The following is a 20,646-nucleotide window of genomic DNA, read 5'->3' on the forward strand; positions in this document are numbered from 1 at the left end:
TGTTTTCAAATGTTCTCATAAACTGCTGTGGCCAGTGGAAAGGAAGGAAAAACTTTGTTGGCATCACTCTGTGCCACCACAGCCATTGAGGGAACACTCGTGCACATGTGTGCAGAGACCCACTCCCTGTCATGTGCTCACACACGTTTACATGTTGCTGCATGCACACACAGTTTATTGTCATTGCATTAGGCTCTAATCATACTGTTTTATTGGGTGGAAAATGCTGTCTTAGGTCAGGTTTTCTAGAAGGAGATTCTGAAGTAGAGTTTCAGTGATTTACGGAGAAGTACTTTCAGGAGTAGAGGGTCAGGGAAACAAGGAAGGTAGAAGAAAGCTAAGCCAAAAGTGATCTCAATTGGAGACTGGCTTCCTTGGGGGAGGCTCCAGGACCTGAATTGCACCACAGAGTTGATCCCAGACCTGAGTCTTCATGGGCACTTTGTAGAAAAACTTATTAATTCAAATTCATTATGGAACTTGCCCAAGGGCTAAGATTTATCTTTACACTGAAAAAAACAGTTGCCCAAGCAACAGGATAAACTAAGCATAGTCTAACAGGGCAATTTCATTAGGAGCCAATGGATTTCAAATGCTTTGGAAGCATTTTTTTTCTCATATTAATTCATTGCCTGCTACATTCCATGCATGTGCTAGATACTAGGGATATAGCAATAATGAGACAAATACTTCCCTCATACTGCCTATAATTAATTTTGCATTATTCTGGTAATTAAAACAAATGTAATCTGGAATGTAAATGGAAATCTAAGAACAACTTTTTTTACTCACATGATTTATTGGATGCCGCTATAATTAACAGTGGGTAATTAAATTGGAGATGTTGGACTTTCTAATTAATTAATTAATTAATTAATTATTCTTTATTTTTATTGTTGACCCTATTGTGGATGTCCCCACCCACCCCCGCTTTCCCCCCTTCCCTCTGGTCATCACCACACTGTTGTCTGTGACCATGGGTTATGCATATATGTTTTTTATGAAAGAAGGTGAAGAGATTAGCTAAAAACAACTTTTGGATAATATTTTGTGACTTGGGATAACAAAACTCTATATTTAAAAATTAAATTTCAGTCTTTTAGTAATCATTTCTGGTCACAGTCATATATTCCACATAATATTTTACTTTTCCTGGGTACAAGATTTTGAAAATGTGCTCATCTAAAAAAAAGTGTTAACAAGAAATTTTATTAAAATTATGATTCTTTGGAGTTGGTATTTTTTTTATCAGGCTTATTGTCATCGTATCTACCTCATTAATTTCTCTTTTTTCCTTTTCACATTGAAGAAATATAAGATGCATATTGACCGAAACACTGGTATAATTGAAATGTTCATGGACAAGCTCCTGGATGAGGATGAGGGAACATATACTTTCCAGCTTCAAGATGGGAGAGCAACTGGCCATTCTACTCTTGTTCTCATTGGAGATGGTAAGAACTCTGTGGAACATTAACCGGGATTCTTTGCTACTCCCTTTAATGAAAATGGCACAAAAGTGGTCATGTGGAAGGTAGTAGGAATTGTTCTTGTTTGGATTCCCTTGCTTGAAATACAATTCTCAGTTAATACTTTCCATAGTACTTCATTACATAGAAGTGAAAGTTAATTTCAAAGAATACCAAATTTATCCCTGGCCTACAGGCAGAACTGTATATAAATTATCGCATCTATAAACAAATATTTACTACTAAAAGTAGTAAAGTGAAGACGTTGCAGTACAACCAGGATTGTATATGTGTCTCAGAAACAAACTGTGATACTATCTTATGATGTGTGCTTATCTTAAATTGCTTAAATTAAGAAGAAAAATATGCAAAAGTAGAGCATACCTCATTAATTAATCATACATCCGATTGTATTTCAGCTGCCATAAACCACTGTGGGAACCATCAAGATTTAAAATGTGGCATTTAACAAAGCAATGGGAGGGTGGCCTGCTCTCTTCACTTCCAATATCCAGTACTATTTCACTATTTCCTAGCTCCATGACCTTGAACAAATTGCTTAACCTTTCCAAGCCTATTTCTTCATCTATGAAGACTGAAAATGAATAAAGGGGTCATGATGTACTAATGTTATAATAATGAACATAAATCACTTAGCACAGTGGCTGTCATGCACATTTATACCACTCCACTCAGTTTCTTACGTTCTTGTTTTTCAATTTCTAGTTTATAAAAATCTCCAGAAAGAAGCTGAATTCCAGAGGCAAGAATGGATCAGGAAACAAGGTAAAAACAATCAGTGAGTAAAGAAATAGCTTCAGTTTCTTGAACAAAATATTCCAAGATTATTTATACAGCAAATTAAAATCAATGTTACTAATTATGTTAATATGGCTACAAATAAAAAATAATTGAAAATATTTATTATTAAATAGGTATTCATCTAAAATGTTTAAAAACGGAATTTTGAATTTTAAAAAATTCACTTCAAATATAAATCACATTAGAATTTAAGAATGAGCTTTCATGGTTGGAGCATTGTCTAAACACCAAAATGTTGCAGGTTTGATTCCCAGTCAGGGCATATGCCTGGGTTGCAGTTATGATCCTGGTCAGGCAAGTATGGGAGGCAACTGATTAATGTTTCTCTCACACATTCATGTTTCTCTCTCTCTTTCCCTTCCTGTCTCTCTCTAAAAAAATTTTTTTTAAATCAATAAAAACATCCTTGGGTGAGGATTAAAAAAAAAAAGAATGAGCTTTGATTTTTGCTTTCATGACTAATAGGGTGATCACTGATATTAATATTTTCTAGGTCCACATTTTGCTGAGTATTTGAGCTGGGAAGTGACTGGTGAATGTAATGTACTATTGAAGTGTAAGGTAAGAAGTGGATAAATTTTTAACATTTGAAACAAGGGAAATAAAGATAAAATAGAATATGAGAAGAGGAAGATCAACTTTTCATCTCCTCCATTTGAACCAAATGATAAGCAACACATCCTTACTGCTGAATGTTACTGTAATGGTTGGTTTGTAAGAAACATTTAACATAAAATAACATAAAAATATGGGAAGGCAACATGATCATTCTTATTCATTACCCACACCCTAGTCAATAAGGACAGACTATTCTGTGTGTCCTTTAAGTAAGACTTTTTTTCAGAGCAGCTTTAAGTTCACAGTAAATTGAAGGGAAGGTACAGAGATTTCCCATATAACCCCCTGTCCCCACACTTGCACAGCTTCCCCCAGTGACAACATCCCCCACCAGAGTCGTTCATGTGTTACAACTGATGAGCCTGCACCGACCCATCATTATCACCCACAGTCTGTAGTTTACATTAGGCTTCACTCTTGATGATGTACACTCTGTGGACATGGACAACTGTATAAATGGCATGTGTCCACCATTATAGTATCGTACAAAGTATTTTGACTGCTCTCAAAAGCCTCTGTGCTCCACCTGTTCAACACACCCCCTTTATTTTTAAATTATTAATCTCAGAAGAATCTCACATTGTCTTCGTTTTAGGTCAAATCTACATTTTAAGTGGTAGATCTATTCCAGAATCATTCTAGCTACACTGCTTTCCATGAAAATTTAGCAATTTCCTATCAAAATTGTGTGACTAGTACGATAATACTTTTGTGTATTGGCCAGCTCTGCTACTGGTTTTGAGACCACCATGCTGCCATGAGGGAGAGGTAAAGTGTTTGCAGCCCAGAATCAATTGTTTAATTAGGCCTTTGGAAGGATTTAGAAGAAACAATTCACATTGCGTCCTGAATTATTTTGTACCTTAGCACATGGTGTTCAGCTGAGTGAGTCATCAAAATGTTTTGGATAAGGAACTCTGCTGGATGAAGTTGAAGTGTGAAGGTTGTGATGGTGAACAGGTGCTCCAAGGTAGAAGTGAAGCTTTGGCATTTGGCATGTAGTTGTCATATAAAAGCCAGAATCCAAGTGCCCCAGTCTCTTCTACGTCTGATGAAATTTAAAGAAACAGCAGTCTACCATAAATGTATAAGAAAAATAAATTCTAGGTTTTATCCTCTCAGGAAATGGCAAAGCTTAAAAAACAATTTCTCAGGCAGCAGCTAAAACCCTCACTACCTCTTCTCCTAGCTGTGCACTTCCATGTTGCCCCCTACTGACTTTCTCCTGCACACTGCCTACCCCATAAACCAGGGAGGCCCACATGTCCATCTTCCTTCTTTCTGTGCTACCTATTGCAGTAGCCTTCTGGGCGGTGAGCTCTAGCGTTCCATCTGATGGCTTTCCTCAGGAGAATTAGCCTCTTACCCAGATTCTGGACAATCAAGGGGAGCCTAGAAAGAGGTTCTGAATATTTATAATACTGTATTGATGTTGTTACAATGTCTGGAATGGCTGCCTTCTTTCAGTTTCTCTGATAAAATCTTTTCTCAAGGCCCATGTCAGTCATCTCTTCCATAAAGCCTTCACCTTCTCAGTCTAGGTAGAATGAACCTTCCTCTGTCCTTTCATAGCTCTTTGTTGCATTATTATAGCAATTTATGTACATTTAGCAATTACATATTCATTATAGTTAATGCAGTATGTGTAGCCAAACATTCAGACTCATGGGACTATCATGGGCCCCACTTGGAACTAGTCTATTCAAAAGAATATAGGGTAAGAACCCCAGGTTTCCTGCAGGGCGGTACGGGGCATGCCTCTCTGTAGGAGTGCATATTGAAAGCGCCACCTCCAGATGACAGCTCAGTTGCAAGGAGGGAAGATCCGCTTTGGTCAGGTATAGGAAACACTGTAGCTTTTAAAATTCCTCACTCCTCAAGGCGCCCATACCCCTTGTAACAACTCCCTAGACAGAGCTTCCAGGATCCCCACAAGGGACATGCACAAGTTACAAGAATCAGTACACTTGAGGAAGCCCAAAGCTATGGGGTCCATTTCCAGCCCTGGGAGGGATGGATGCAGCTCTCCAGTCAGGGGTACTTTCTATTGTAAGCAATGTCGCCTAGCAACACACGTTCTATAATTCAGAAACCAGTTTACAGGATCATAAAGAGCATTTGTATTGGTTTTACTATGTTGTTACCAGTGTTGGTTCTTATTTTATTAACCAAAATGTTTTAACATTTTAAAACTTGAATAACCTTGTTTTTAATGAGTTATAATTGACATGTAACCCAGAAGTTTAAAGTGTACAACATAATGATTAGATGTATGTATAGTGAGATGATTAGCTGAATAACTGGACAAATGAATTTACAATTCCCCAAAGAGGAAATATAACTATAAACAAACGGATGAAAATTTGTAATCTTATTTTTAAAATTTAAACATAGTCCCCCTCCAAATTTCTTTGCAAAGCTTCATTTATCTTTTTAAAAATATTTAGATCTATATTTCGAGGCTTACTTGTTCTGTTCTTTTGATAAGCCATTTGTTTTATCATGTGACATAGACCATACTTTAATCTGATAGGATTTGTCTTCCTATGGTTTTCAGATCTTTATTTTCATTTAAGTCTGTCTGTATGTTAGTGTGTATGTATCTATTTTTTCTTTTCTTGTCCACTAGAACTATTAAAGTCAAGTTTTACTGCTGGAAATAAAGATGCTACTGATTTAGGTTTATCCATTTGTATTCACTTTATTCTAAACTCTTTACCAATTAAAATTGCTTTGAATTAATTCCTTTAGCATCTTCTAACTCTAAGGTTAGTGCTTTTCCTTCTATCTGAGGCCACATTAACAACTACTCATAAGAGTTGCATTCCCTTATTACAAGAAGTGTAATTATGGTTTTTCTTCTAGGTGGCAAATATTAAGAAGGAGACCCATATTTTGTGGTATAAAGATGAAAGGGAGATATCGGTGGATGAAAAGCATGACTTTAAGGACGGTATATGTACCCTGCTTATAACAGAGGTAGGTGACTATAAGTGTAAAATGTATACATTAGTTCTGCACCCTACTTTCTCTCCAGAACCAGAGACTAGATTCTGTATTCCTTTGTCCTGGGCATTTGTAGTATCTTACTTCTAACTGCTCCAAAGATCCGTGCCCTGACTTCATCTAAAAAGCAAGCTGTAGGAACACAAAAGCCTCTCTCACCTTGTGATATGCATGGATTTGTCACATATCCAACCAATATCAGCTGGGAGTTAAGTGGATCCTTCTTCATTTGCTCTTAACCTAACGATAACTTGTTTCCTAAAAGTACAATCAGAATAGTATTCATATAAGTGTAGATTTTTATCTCCTTTTTGTTTAAAAGAGCATACCTTTCAAATATATGAAGGCAGAGTAAAAGATATGGACTTATTAAGTCTCAAATCAATTATAGCCATAGAGGGTGAAAAATCAGGACTGCTAGGTCAAATTATAATGGATAGGTTTATCTGCAAACTATTCATTGCTCACATGGTTAAATGTTGTTCAGTGTGTGTTTTGATGGCAGTTCTATAAATAACAGGGCTTTAAAAATGCAAACACCAACTCTGAGCCACGATAAGCTACAATGTGGTATATGTATCCCTCCCTTAGTTTTCCAAAAAAGATGCTGGGATTTATGAAGTTATTCTGAAAGACGACAGAGGAAAAGATAAGAGCAGATTGAAGCTTGTGGATAAAGGTCAGTCCAGCAGCTGCTGGGGTCTGTTTTGTGTGTTCTATATACAGGTTACCAGAATTACGAGTGAGACTGAGCTGGTGATCAAAGTCATGCTGATTTTTTTATCCACAGATTTTGTTTTAATGGAAATTCCAGCAGAGTGAACTACTGTTATATTGAAAAATACTTCATTCTAAGTTCCCCTAGAAATCAGAAGTGTACTTTTGATCCTCAGAGAATTTATAGTCCACAGTCCACCAGGGGTTTATTTTCAATATAAATCACCATTTTTGTTTCAACCCTATAAAAAATGTTACAGGATCAAAAACTGTGAGAAGCATGTTGCAAAATAATCCACCCTTAAATGATGACAAGAAAGATTTATATATGAAACTCTAAGCCTCTAAGTTATTAGCAGAGCATGAAAGTAATTTCCACTTTTCAGAGACTACTAAGGACATAATACATCATGATAGCAAATACCTATATGTGACCCACAAACTTCCAAACTTCCATGGATTTGTCACATATCCAACCAATATCAGCTGGGAGTTAAGTGGATCTTGTTCCTGAACAAGATCTTTAACAATATTGCTAACAAACAGCAGAAGTCTGACTTTGATTTCACCTTCCTAACTCTTGGTGGAGATAGGACTAACTGTGTTTATTGGCAAAAAAACATTATTAGGCTGCAAAATATCAGATTTATAGATGGTTAATGTATTATGAATTGATAACACAGATAAGAAAACTTCCTCTAATAGGAACTAAGGCTTCCTGGGACTTAAGAAGAAGAGACTCTTAAAGCCAAGAAACTTCCTGGAAATCTTATTGTGGCTCTTTCTCTAGAATGTAAATGTGACAAAAGTTAGAGAATTGGAGGGGAAAATATCAAAATAAGAGCAAGGATCTTTTACAACTTGATAAAAATGGAATTATTCACTCCAAGAACACTTATTTTCAATTGGTCAACAAATTTATCTTGTGACCAGTACCCTCCACCAGATAGAATGTTTTTGAGAGCACAATGCTGATAGTTCCGAGATTTGACCTTAAAATGAGCATTTCTTTGCTAAAGTTTTGTCTGTGAATCTCCATCCACAGCCTTTCAAGAACTGATGACTGAAGTATGTAAAAAAATAGGTAAGTTAAAATGTTCTCACCATGACAGTGCTTCATTATTCTTCTGGATGGGTTTACAGGTGTATGAAATATGCTATTTTCTTCTTTCAGCTTTGTCTGCTTCAGACCTGAAAATTCAGAGCACAGCTGAGGGCATCCGGCTGTACTCTCTTGTTACTTACTACCTGGATGACCTGAAAGTTAACTGGTCCCACAAGTAAGTAATGGGAACTTAATTGCTGTGTAGAAATTCCTTTTCCATTGAAGTGAAGAAGAAAAAAAGTTGGAAAAACAACAGCAACTCTCTGTACTCTCAGCTAAGGAGTCTTCTGACCTCTCAGGCCTGATGTTGATGAGTATAGGACAGAAGCACCCAGGCTATTCCCTTTGTGTGAGTTAGCACTTTGCCTCAACACATATAGGGTGAAACCGGTGAGGCCTAGGGGCATGTCTCTGTGACCAGGGAAGTGCCATAATTCGTGCACATCTTTATAATGTGATCTCCACCTCCAGACGGTTGTGTTTGGGCTCCCTCTGCTTTGCAAGTATCCAGAGCCAGGTGCTGATTCTTTCTTTCTACACACAGCTACCCATGCTATGATCTGGAACAAAACTGAAGCAGCATGTACCAAGAGACACTAAATTTCCCACTGTATTAATTAGTGGCCTAATTCACCAAAGAAGCCTAATCTGAGACGTGCCCAGCTTTGTTATTGTTGTTTGTAGCAATTGGCATAGTTGGTTCATTAGCATGTTTCTTGTCCTCCCTCGGAAGGCTTTGAAGATCTCAAGATCACTTTGGGAAAATGTAGTTGAACTGAATTGAGCATGAAGATCTGTTCTGATCTCGGGCTTCCTTTGTGGAGTTCTAGAGGGGTTCCATTCAGGTTGACCTCTGGGATTCCAAGAGCCAAAATGGGTTTGTAAGTCAAACCAGTTCTCCCATTTATACTGTGGATGTTATCCTAACCTCTGTGCTTCCTTGAAATATCCTGAGCTGAAAGAGAGCAGCAGCCTGGCAGAGAAATCTGATGGGGCACAGCCGCCTTCAGTCCACACTAAGGATGCAGCTGACACTCATTCCCCAAGTCCAATGAGACCCCCTGAGCAGTAGGTCACTGCGGCACCCCCAGGAGGACACAGATAACAATGGTTATATCTTCCCTTCAGTGGGTATTTACAATATACCCGGTACTTCCAAGCCATTTAGATGTGTGAATTCATTTAACATACCCAACTCTTTGGAGGAGATACTTCTTGCTTCAGTGAAGAGGAAGTTAGGGCTGAGGGAGGTGACTTGCCTGAGGTCACACAGCAAAGTGGTGGATGAGGGCTCAGTCCAGGCAGCCTGGCTCCAGAGGCCCCCTGTCATGGCACTGGCCCTGTGTTCAAGTTGCATTAGAAGTCTTGGTTAACATTTAACCAGAGCTGGGTCCCACAGAACAACCATTTGTGTTTTCTTTAAAATGACTTTCCTATTATGTAGAACTTATTTATTATTGTTAATTTCCTGAATTCTTAAAAAATGAGAAGTGAAAATCCAATGTAGAATTCTTGGGGTTTCATTCCTTTATCCAATTTCTTTCAGAATATATTGTAGGAAAGTATAAATTAAAATAGATCAAATTCCAGGAAATTCCTCTGTGACATCTAAGACATTCTAATATATCAGTCTGAAGAATAAGAGAAAATGAGGTAATTGAATCATCAATCAAAAAGCTTTATACATCATCCCTAAAAGAATTACTTATTCAGAAAACTTAGAACACTGAGTTCTGAACAAATTGCTATTAGACTAACAAGGTATAAACTTCTTACATCACTTGGTTTACTAGTCATTTAAATAAATGTTTTTTGTGTCCACCTGCCTATGAAAGATTCAGGAGTCAAGGATTGTGTTCATTGTCTTTATGTAGGTATGTGACATGATGAAAAAAATACTTGAAATGGCTTTTAGCCTTGACATTGCTCCTCTCTTCCCATTGATATTAAGCAAGTTATTTAATTTTCTGAATCTCACTGAATAATACCTGCTTTATCTCATAACACTGATGGATCCAACAAATGAATGAAATTAATGGCACTTTGTAAACCATAAAGTGCTTTACAAATTTAAGGTACTATTATGCATGTTAGCCAGAGATTAAAGAATTCAAACATTTATTATAGCAAAGCAGAGAACTGTCTGTCTTTCTAGCTCTCTAAGACAAATATATTGCTCAGGTTAAAGTCTATGGATACAGATGGGTTCCTTTGTCTTACATTTTATGGCATTTTAATTTTAATATCTTTTATAGAATGTGCTGTATAAGAAAAAGCTGACTGTTTGAAAACAGAAACATTTTGGTGGAGATTTTTATTTTTCAAGGTTTTCTTAAAGTTTATTTTGCATATTGTAACTATAAACAGAATTAGAAAATACATTTATAATATCATATTATAAGTTAGAAAGTATTTATAATATATTATCCATGGTTTTCCTAGTCATATTATGAACATTTTGGGATTATACCTTAGTCTTTTCTCTTTGCATAATTGTTAATAAAATTAGGTAGTTCTAGTGCCTTTTCCCCTTATTTCTTTGAAGTTACTTTTAACATCATTGAGAGTACATCTACCTGTACCTTTCTCTTACTTCCTCTATAACAGCAACATTTCTAGATCCTCAGATCACAAAACAAAGGGTTCTATTTGCTTGTATTCTCTTGCAAAGAACACAATGCTTGGGTCTGCTCTTGACGTACTGTAGAACACTTCGAAACTCACATCCAGGGACAGAGAAGGTGCCTCATTCATTTTGGCAGCCACTCTTCTTTTCGTTCACTCTTGGCCTTACTAGTGCATAATTACTTGTGTTTTAAATAGCTCTCTAACAACATATGTCAATAGATGCCAGCCGCATGTGAACCTCCTTAGGTCTGTTTTTGATTAGCTTGTAAAATCCGATTTATATTCATAGAGCATCTGCATGAAATATACAGTAACATAATATGTTCCCTGGCCTTTTCACTTTAAAGATTCCCTTCGTCCTACAAATAAGCCCAAGCAAAAACAAAGATAATTAATACTACTGAGAAGTACTGATGTTGCAATCTGCCTGGGCCCCAGACTGCTATTGTGAGTTAAATGTGAGCCTCTCAGACGCCCTCCCTCACCCTTCACCCTGGGTCTTGAAATCCAAGTTTAGTGACTCAGGCAGGGCCCATCATTGCTCTGAAGCTGTAGACCACATGTGGATCCCATATTATTTGAAAGCCTGTAAAACTTTATGGTAAGACCATCAATAAGAGACAAAGTAAAGGTCAGCTCTGGATGAAAGCAAACAATACTGATGTTTTCTTTGATTTGAACAGTGGGACTGCTATTAGGTACACAGACAGAGTTAAGAGCGGAGTCACCGGGGAGCAGCAGATCTGGCTGCAAATCAGTGAGCCCACTCCGAATGACCAAGGGAAATATGTAATGGAGCTTTTTGATGGCAAAACAGGACACCAGAAGACAGTGGATCTTTCTGGACAAGGTAAATGGATATTCTGCAGGTTCAAACTTACTATAGAGGAGTGGGCTTTTTAAAAAGAATGAAAGGTGAGCCCTAGTGGTTTGGCTCAGAGGATAGAGCGTCAGCCTGCGGACTGAAGGGTCCCGGGTTCGATTCCAGTCAAGGGCACATGCTCAGGTTCCGGGTTCGATCAATGATTCTCTCTCATCATTGATATTTCTATCTCTCTCTCCCTCTCCCTTCCTCTCTGAAGTCAATAAAAATATATTAAAAAATAAAATAATTAATGAAGGGTGATAAGAGGTCAATACACTTACCTATTGGAAGATGATTGGAGATTTTAGTAAAGCAATTTAAATTCAACCACAGTGGTAGAAGTCAAGAATTTCAATGGTTGCAGAATCATTGAAAAGTAAGCACTACTCTTTCAAGATGCATACAAAAGAAAGGCAGATTGATTTACTATCACTTGAGCAAGGACAAACACTGGAAAAGCATAGTTTTTATGGGGATTGAAATGTGATCATGTTCATGGATTCCAAGAAATCCACTGAGTTGGAAGGACTAAAGATGTGAGTGAATTAAATAATTGATGTATCAGAGTTCAGAAGGATGGAAGGGTGGAGATCCAGGGCAGGGGTGGGAATAAGTGTGACTAAGCAATGACAAATACTGAGGACAGAAAGAAGCTGGAAAAGTTGGATCCTTATGGTTATCGGTTGAAAGAATGGGGGTGGAGGGGTGGTTCTGGAAAGACAAGGTAAGAGAAGAAAGTCACAGGAGATGAGGAAAAAGGGCTTCCACCTAAGAACATAGAAAAAAGGTGATGTGTAGCTATTACTTAAAATTTAAAAAGTTAACACATACAGTCATAAATAAAAAATTAAAAACACTGTGTGCCATTTCTCTCTCCTAGTACTGTATTCTTCATCTTATTTATTATTTCCTTAAAAAAATAAAATAGTCTGTATGAAGTTACCAGAAAAGATTGGGGACTGACTTTTTCTTCCACTTCTTCGTATATTAAAATATAACCTAGCCCTAGCTGGTTTGGCTCAGTGGATAGAGCATCGGCTTGCGGACTGAAGGGTCCTGGGTTCGATTCCAGTCAAGGGCACATGCCCAGGTTGCAGGCTTGATCCCCAGTGGGGGGTGTGCAGGAGGCAGCCAATCAATGATTCTCTCTCATCATTGATGTTTCTATCTCTCCCTCTCCATTCCTCTCTGGAAAAAAAAAAAAAATGCAACCTAAATATGTAATAGCTCTCAGTGTTTTAATCCTCAGAGAGTAGATTCATAATTTAGAGAACAGTCAACCCTGCCTTGAGTGGTTTTGTAATGTCTCTTAACCTTGCCCCGCCCACCATAATTGCTGAAGGGTCTCTGTAGGGAATGAGAGGCTGCCCCCTGGGGCTATGCTCTCAGGGCCACACTGTGTCTGAGTCACATCCCACAGTGACAGGGGATTTCTTCTGCAGACCATTGGATACTTTGAAACACAGTAGAAAAAGGAAAATAAGAAGTGGATAGATTTAAAACTTAAAAATTTTTTTCTTATACCCTCTGGCCCATCAGGGCTTAGTTAGCTACCCTGCTCTTAAGTCCCCCTTAAGCAAAAAGGCTGTGGATTGTCTTACACCCAGACACAGCCACCCAACGCAGATTGGCTCGCAGGTTCCTGACTCTCTCAGTCTGGCGTGGGCAGAAAGAGTACTGAACTCTTAGCCTGGTTTAGCCTAACTAGTCTACCTCCAGAGACATTAAGCCTGGCTTTATGCTTTCATTTTTCCATCTAGAAAAGGAAGGGGGTGGGCTAGTGTTATATAAATGTTTTCCGTACGATATTATGATTCCTAGACCACAGAGGCTCTTTAAAGGCAAGGTGGGAGAGACTTCTAAACAAGGTTGCCTTTTCAGCTGAAGTCTTCAAAGTGGCTCACCCTGCAGTCTCGGGGAAACAGATTATTTAGAACTCTGTAGCTCTCCTTTCCTCTTCTCGCTCGCCTTTTATCTCTTCTCTGCACAGCGGAGAAGCATTGTTTCAGGCAAGCACAGGCACGCCTGTGGCTGCAGGAATTCCTTGTGCTCTTTAATACAAATAGGTGGGCCAGACCACGGGACATAGAAACATTTAACTGTCCAGCTAGGAGGCGATGGCATGTGGGATGATTTAATAAGAGAAAGGCCTATTTGAAGCTCAGGATGCTTATTAGACAACCAACTTTTATTTGAAACAGACCTTTATTCCCTTTTTATCTCTGGTGGAGCTAATTCTTGGCCTTCCCCTTTGAAGAACTGAAGGCCTCTCACAGAACTGAGAACTTCTAAAGTCCACTATTTCATATTTTCTACCTAGAAAGTATTTGCTTAAGTCCATCAAGTTGTAGAGTGAACACATAGGCACGGGGTCAGCTTATTTTTATCTGCACTGATCACATTGACCTCATGCTGTGAATTTAAACAGCCCCTCTGTGTTATCAATTCTGGCTGAGCAAATTCTAACTTCTCTTTTTCCCCTTAAAGATTATGAGGAAGCCTTTGCCGAATTCCAAAGATTAAAGTAAGTCTTCTTTTGCCTCGCAAAGGCCAAGTGCATGCACTAATTTCTCTGGAACACCCTGCGTGCTGCTCCCCCACCTGAATAACAGGGAGGGCCTTTCCTTTAGACAAGGGCAGTGAAACCAGTGCTCCCCACTGCTGTGTTGAACAGCAGAATGTCTGTGGGGCCATGAGACACAGTCAAGGTTAGCTACTCTGAAACACCACTAAAGCCACATTCTTCTTTGTTTGTGTGTTTGTTTGTTTCTCTCAACCACAGACAAGCTGCCATTGCTGAGAAAAGTAAGTAAACCTTGTTCTTGCTTATTCCTAGCATAGTTTCAAAATGTAACTTTTATTTTCTATTATAACTGCAGATGGAAAAGAGTAAAAGTAGTTTTTTTCCCTGTTTTTTTGTTTTGTTTTGTTTTGTTTTGTTTTGTTTCTTTAATCTTAGGCCTTCTACATATGTTTTCATTTAGTCTCTTGAGTAAGGATGTCTATGAAAAGAAGGCCTCAGGTTACAGCATAGGAATGTCACCCAGCTTTTAACTTGAGCCAGCGATTTGGAAAAATCTCCAGGCTGCAACTCATAAAATAGGTTGTTAATCACCTGCAGCAGGCACAGAGTATCAGAAACATTTGGGTACATTAAAGAAAAAAAGAAATGAGAATCTTCGTACATTTATATGAGGTAAATCACAAGCACTCCAGGTGTTCCTGAGAGCCCCGTAGGAGAGACAACCCCCAGTAAGGAAGGCCTCCCCTTCATTTCACTGGACACAGTCCCGGTGAACACACACCAAACTGTCAAGTCCACCCAGAAATGTGTTCAATCAACTGTTTGCTTCACACATAGAGATTTCGAGAAGGACTCGGTCTTATGGCATTCCATAAGTCACAGACTGATTTGTCATAATAACTCTGGTTCTTTAGCAGTGGGGGAGGCATGACTTGAAAAATGTTGAGGGTTAAAACTTCTAGTTGTCCTGAGCTGGAGTGGAAAGGGCCTGAGCAGGGGAAGGAGTAGGAAGTGAAGTCATCTGTCTGCCTCGCAGTGGCTCCAGGCGACTCAGAATGGAACTTTTCACCTTTGCCATGTGCTGCTGTCCTCCGCCTTGTGCTCTTTCCCTCTCCCGCTCAGGCCCTGGCTTGTGAGGTGGCTGCTGGTGGTGAATAGGGCAGACGGCAGCACCAGGGGACTGTGGGGAGTGTCCAGGGACAGGGAGTTTTTCTTGTTGGCACCCGAGTATGGCCCTCCCACTCAGACACACAAGCAAAGCCAAGCCTGAGGCAGCAGCAGTTGACAGCCACGCCCCATTCTTGAACTCTCTAGTGGGCAAGAAGCCCAACCTTCCCTCCAGTTCATGCATAGTTTCCTAAGATCACTGGGTCACCGCAGTTTAGAGCTGGAAGAGATGTTAGAGCTTTTCTAGCTCTCTGTTTTTAAACTTTTCCAAGCCATGGAACACTTAATTCACACAAAATCTTCCACACAGACCCAATATATAAAGTAGGTAAAAGCAGAGTTATCTTCATTGGCTCCTTGACACAATACCCCATCTTGACCTTCTCTCCGGCCCCCTCAGAGGAATCCCATGGACTCTGTGCACATTTCTAATCCAACCCTCCCCCCATTCTGTAGATGAGAAGACTGAGGTCCACACAGTGATGTGACACGCTTAATATCACACAGCAAGTGGCACAGGGACCAAGATGATGGCTTGGGCTTATAAGTGGTGTAAGGTGCAGTGAAATCAGTGGGAGAATGCAGTCAACACGCAGCTAAAGCTTTAGCCTGACTTAGTGGAGAAGGGAATTGTAGAAATATGGGTCAAGAGCTACACATTCATGAAGCAGGCCTACAAATGAGACAGCGGCAGCCACAGCATTGGTATCAGAGAGGGTGATTTTGAGTAAATTACAGAAGGCATCCTTCCCTGGGGCTGAGCAGTCACACCCAGGATACATGGCTCGGCTAGGGAGTCAGCCCTGGATTTCAGCACCTTGGCTGCACTTTGTCCCTTCACCTTGAAGCCTTTATACTCATGGCCATAGACAGCAGTCCTGCATAGTGCTACCAAGAACTCTCAGGATACGAGAAAGGGAAGGTTTACAGGGAAATCCTCAAAGAAAGCCCATGTCTGCACGAACCGCCAGATCTCCCTGACATAACACTTCCAATTATGCAACCTTTTTTCATCATAGGGAAGCCCATAAAAGAGGCCACACTGAGCTTGGAGGCTGTCCATAGTGATCTGCTCTGCCTCCTCGAGCTGAGCCCCACTGAGCTGCAGAAGGGCCAGGACTGAAAATAGCCATGAAAATGATAGAGCAGGTCTTGATCCAACAAAGAGATCTCAAGCTGATATTTTAGGCACAGATAGAGGCTCCTGCATTCATGAAATATGTGTGTGAAGAAGGATTAACAGTTCAGCATCACTGGATCATTTTTAACTTTTGCATGTTAAAAGCAGGTATAAAGTTACTGTAAGGAGAAGGAGACTAAATTGGAAAGTTAGTTCCCTGGGGTGGTTTTGTGAATGTGATCGCTGAGCTGATGCTCAATGTTTCAGTGATTAACCAGAAATGCCTATTCTTGCAGATCGCGCCCGGGTGGTGGGTGGTCTCCCCGATGTGGTCACCATCCAGGAGGGCAAGGTAAGCATGGAGCACTCCTGTCCCTGCTTCTTCCACACTAGGAATGGGTTCCAGGGCCTCAGACTTTGTTCTATCTTTTACGATACATACCATCCTATGCAATGGCTGCTTATGCTTGACTTCAGAATAGCCAATACAAGGTTCAAAATGCAGCCATTTTTCCAATCATCTTAATATTTTGGGCCAAGCATCAGGATGCAAGTTTATCTAATGTGGGCACATGTAGACCACTTAGTATCTTTCTAGAGTTACCCTCTAAAATCACAAGGAGTAGAAAATGTTCAATCATAACTACATGCCAAATGTAATTGAAGAAAGAAGCGACTTCTAACACCTAGTGGCAAAGGGGCTGTCTTATTAAACACCTCACCTTTGAAAGGAGACATGCTGCTCCATGAATGTCGATAGGCTCTATTTCAGTTGAAAACTGATTTCTGTTCGTAAGTTTTAAATTAGTATCACCTGGCTCCATAATAATCTCTGAAAAGCAATGAACATAATTTCTAACCTAGATTCTCTTTCTTCATCCCTGTTTCATTAAAAACAGGTTTAATATCAACCCATGAACCAGGAGGTCACGGTTGACTTCCAGTCAGGGCACATGATCAGGTTTGGGGCTCAATCCTCAGTAGGGAGCGTGCAGGAAGCATCTGATCAATGTTTCTCTCTCATCGATGTTTCTATCTCTCCATCCATCTCCCGTCTTCTCTCTCTAAAATCAATAAAAACAAAAAACAAGTTTAATATACCAGTCATAGGGGTATGGGTATTTATAGTAGAATAAAACCTTTTCTCACCTCAAAATGATAATGAAGACATATGATGGGTGATTGGAACTAGAGTGATAAAACAAGGTATATCTAAAGTTGAGTGAGAGGTAGGTTTCATCCACCTGTGTTTCTTTGTAGTGAAACATGACTACAGTTTACTTTAAGCTCAACCATTTACAGGGTTGCTTTTGTTTTAAACTCTATTTTCCATTTTCCTCACCTAACGAGGTTCAAAATATGCAACTCACTGGGTCATAGTGAAAATTAGGAGGCAGTGTATATGTGAAAATACTTTGTGATCTATAACTCAAATCTAGAGTATGGATAGTAGTTTCCCATAACATCTAAGGTACTTAGTTTTGTTTGGTTTTGTTAAAAGTCTTGACGCCCAAGTAATCACAGTTCCCAAAACCTGGCCCACTTGGAGAAGACTAATGGCAATAGGTTGACTCATATTTTTCTTGAAATGTATTTGTAGAATAATTCAGTAAGAAATGCTAATTAATCCTGGAAAGAAAACAGATTTCTTAATCTATGCAATTTTAAAAGATACTCTTATAGAAGAGATCACAGGTGGTCATGTAAGACTCTATAGAAGGACATTTAGAAGGATATCCTTTTCCCTGTGTGCCCTAGTTATTTTTCTTATAATTACTGGATTTTAGGAAGAAAAAAATGCGAGAATGAAATTTAAAATGTGAAATAAATTCAACATTTTTGGCTATCAGGGAAATGCAAATTAAAACCACATTGAAATACCATAACACACCTATCAGAATTGCTAAAATAAAAAATAGTGACAACAAATGCTGGTGAGGATGCAGAGAAACTGAATCACTCACACATTGCTGGTGGAAATGTAAATCAAAATTGTACAACCACTCAGGAAAACAGGTTGGCAATTTCTTAAAATATGAAACATGCATTTACCATATGACCCAGCAATTGCACTCCTGGGCACTTATCAGAGAGAAATTAAAACTTATGTTCACATAAAAACCTGTACACAAATGTTTCTAGCAGCTTTATTCCTAATAGCCCCAAACGGTCCAGATAACCCTTAGAGATATGACCACAACATGGCACATACTCAGTGATAAGCAGGAACAAATCATTGGTACTTGCAACAATTTGGATGAATCTGCAAGGAATTATGCTGAGTGGAAAAGGCAATCCAGAAAGGTTACATATTGTCTGATGCTATTTATATAATGTTTTTGAAATTAGAAAATTTTAGAAACAGAAGACAGATTAGGAATAAGATTGGGAGATTGGGAGGTGGGGAGAGGTGGTTATAAAGTGTAACATGAGAGATCCTGTGGTGATGGAAATGTTCTGTATCTTGATGGAGGTGGTGGATACATGAATCTAGACAGGTGATAGAATTAAATAGAAGTAAACATACACATACACAAATGAGTACAAGTAAAACTGGGGAAATCTAAATAAGATCAGTGGATTGTACAATGTCATTGTATGGGTTGTGATGTTATGCTGTAGTTTTGTAAAATGTAACTATGGGGGGAACTGGGTAAGGGTACACAGGATCTCTCTATTATTTATTACAACTGTATATGAAACTGATTGGGTAGAGTCTGGGGGAGAAATAAAACAAGGAAATGGAATTTGAAAATTAGTCACATTATCTGAAACAGCTGTTAGGATTCTGCTGCTGGGCTCTGTGACGCAGTTGAAATGCACATGTGAGCAGGTGGTGATTATGGCAATGAGATGTCTCTACTGAGACAAAGTTTGAAATGCCATTTTAGAGTGAAAGGCATCTATTTATGTGTTTATGAAAGTGAAAATGGAGATGGGATCTGGAATAAGCATTCTCAAATCCGAGTCCCTAAGAAACCTTCTCAGGTTTGTGTTCAAACTGTAACTCACACAGGTGCATATACATAACAAGTTCAACCCCTGATCCGGGAGGTTTATATTTATCCTCCATTGAGTCGTGCCACACCATCAGAAGAACTTTGAAGTTGGATCATCATTATATCTGATATCTCTCCTTTCCTCTCATAAAACCTGTTTTGCAGACACTTAATCTCACTTGCACCGTGTGGGGCGACCCGACTCCAGAGATCTCCTGGCTGAAGAACGAAAAGTCCCTGGACTCGGATGACCACTGCAACCTCAGGTTCGAAGCCGGCAAGACGGCCTTCTTTACTGTCACCGGGGTGACCACCGCCGACTCCGGCAAGTACGGGCTGGTTGTGAAGAACAAGTATGGCTCCGAGACAATCGATTTCACCATCAGTGTGTTTATCCCAGAGGAGGAGGCGAGGATGGCTGCCGCGAAGCCTCAGAAAGGCGCTAAGTCCAAGTGATCAGACCCGCTGGGAGGGCATGCGAAGGAATCTGGCCTAGGCTACCTTGTGCTACTCGTGTGCAAATGGTTTGGCTAAGTGTAAGGAAGTCTTTGTGCTTTCTACTCCCTATTTTTGGTTTAGGGGAGGAGAGTGGGGATTGTCAAATCTTTTATTCATATTTTTTAAAAGCACCAACTAATATTTTAATAGTTAAGAAAATACCATTGGTAGCACAGATATTAGGAAAGGGTTTTAAGCAAAAGACCAGAAAAAGAGGGACATTGAATAATGATCAGAAAGCAGACGAATGTGCTGTGGAGCAGAGTTTGGATGTAGATTGCAGTTATGCTCCAGTATCCTATGAGAACGCGACTAGTTGTTAAGCAAACCAGTATGTCCGTGTGTTGTGGAGACAGCGGTGTGTATTTCGGTTGGCGGTCTTTTGATTTGGAGCCTCCTCGGTATTAATAAACAGTCTTCACTCCTTTTCTCTTCTTCATCAGTGTTTCTCTCATTGTTACTGTTTGGCTGCTCATTTGGGTCTCTGCTGCATCTCTCTTGTCGCTTCTTGTAGCTCGTCTTCTGATTTAAATTCCTTTGGGTTTAAAGCTGTACCTTCAGAGTGACATCAGGTAAGTCACCCAAGGTCCATTGAGGTTCAGAGGTGTGAAATTGCTCTGTCACTGTACATCTGTTATCTTACTGGACAATTAATTTATTCCATTGTTAAGATGCCCAAAGTAATTGAATGAGTTGTGTCAATTAAGGATGATAAAAGGGTCAGGGATGTCTAGTGCTAGAATTGGTGACTAAGGAAAAAAGAGCCCTCATTCTAAATTCAGAGAACTGCCAGATTCGGGGCCTACTCCTCTTCGCAGGACATGCCTACAGGCAGCATTCTGCTTTAGAAAATTTGGTTCTTCTCCAACTCCTAGTCCCAACCTCCCCCCCTCCACACACACACACACACACACACACACACACACATGCGCGCACACACACACAATTGCTCACACACCACTGGAGGAAAATACTAATGGTGAAAACAGGTCCCTCTTTCCCTCTTCCTGTCAAGGGTCAGGAATGGGACAACAGACTCTCTTACACTGTTAGAAGGGGCACCTAAAATCCTCTCCTATGCAAAGTTCTGGACTGGAAACTGCATCTC

General features: G+C 39.5%; 1 protein-coding gene across 3 annotated transcripts in view; it reads left to right on the top strand.

Moving 5' to 3' along the window:
• Nucleotides 1-19,977, top strand: part of MYOM1 (myomesin 1) — a 121,316-nt gene extending 101,339 nt beyond the window's left edge. For all 3 annotated transcript variants that reach the window (XM_036322837.1, XM_036322838.1, XM_036322840.1), the window contains 12 exons: nt 1,310-1,454; nt 2,196-2,255; nt 2,785-2,852; nt 5,775-5,888; nt 6,507-6,594; nt 7,678-7,716; nt 7,807-7,912; nt 11,049-11,215; nt 13,718-13,754; nt 14,013-14,035; nt 16,338-16,393; nt 19,206-19,977. In XM_036322837.1, coding sequence (XP_036178730.1) covers nt 1,310-1,454; nt 2,196-2,255; nt 2,785-2,852; nt 5,775-5,888; nt 6,507-6,594; nt 7,678-7,716; nt 7,807-7,912; nt 11,049-11,215; nt 13,718-13,754; nt 14,013-14,035; nt 16,338-16,393; nt 19,206-19,496 — 1,194 coding nt within the window. In that variant the 3' untranslated portion in view covers nt 19,497-19,977. The remainder of the gene's footprint in view (nt 1-1,309; nt 1,455-2,195; nt 2,256-2,784; nt 2,853-5,774; nt 5,889-6,506; nt 6,595-7,677; nt 7,717-7,806; nt 7,913-11,048; nt 11,216-13,717; nt 13,755-14,012; nt 14,036-16,337; nt 16,394-19,205) is intronic.
• The last annotated feature ends 669 nt before the right edge of the window (nt 19,978-20,646 follow it).

The sequence above is a fragment of the Myotis myotis genome, unplaced genomic scaffold (genome assembly GCF_014108235.1).
Source record: "Myotis myotis isolate mMyoMyo1 unplaced genomic scaffold, mMyoMyo1.p scaffold_m19_p_9, whole genome shotgun sequence".
Taxonomy (NCBI): domain Eukaryota; kingdom Metazoa; phylum Chordata; class Mammalia; order Chiroptera; family Vespertilionidae; genus Myotis; species Myotis myotis.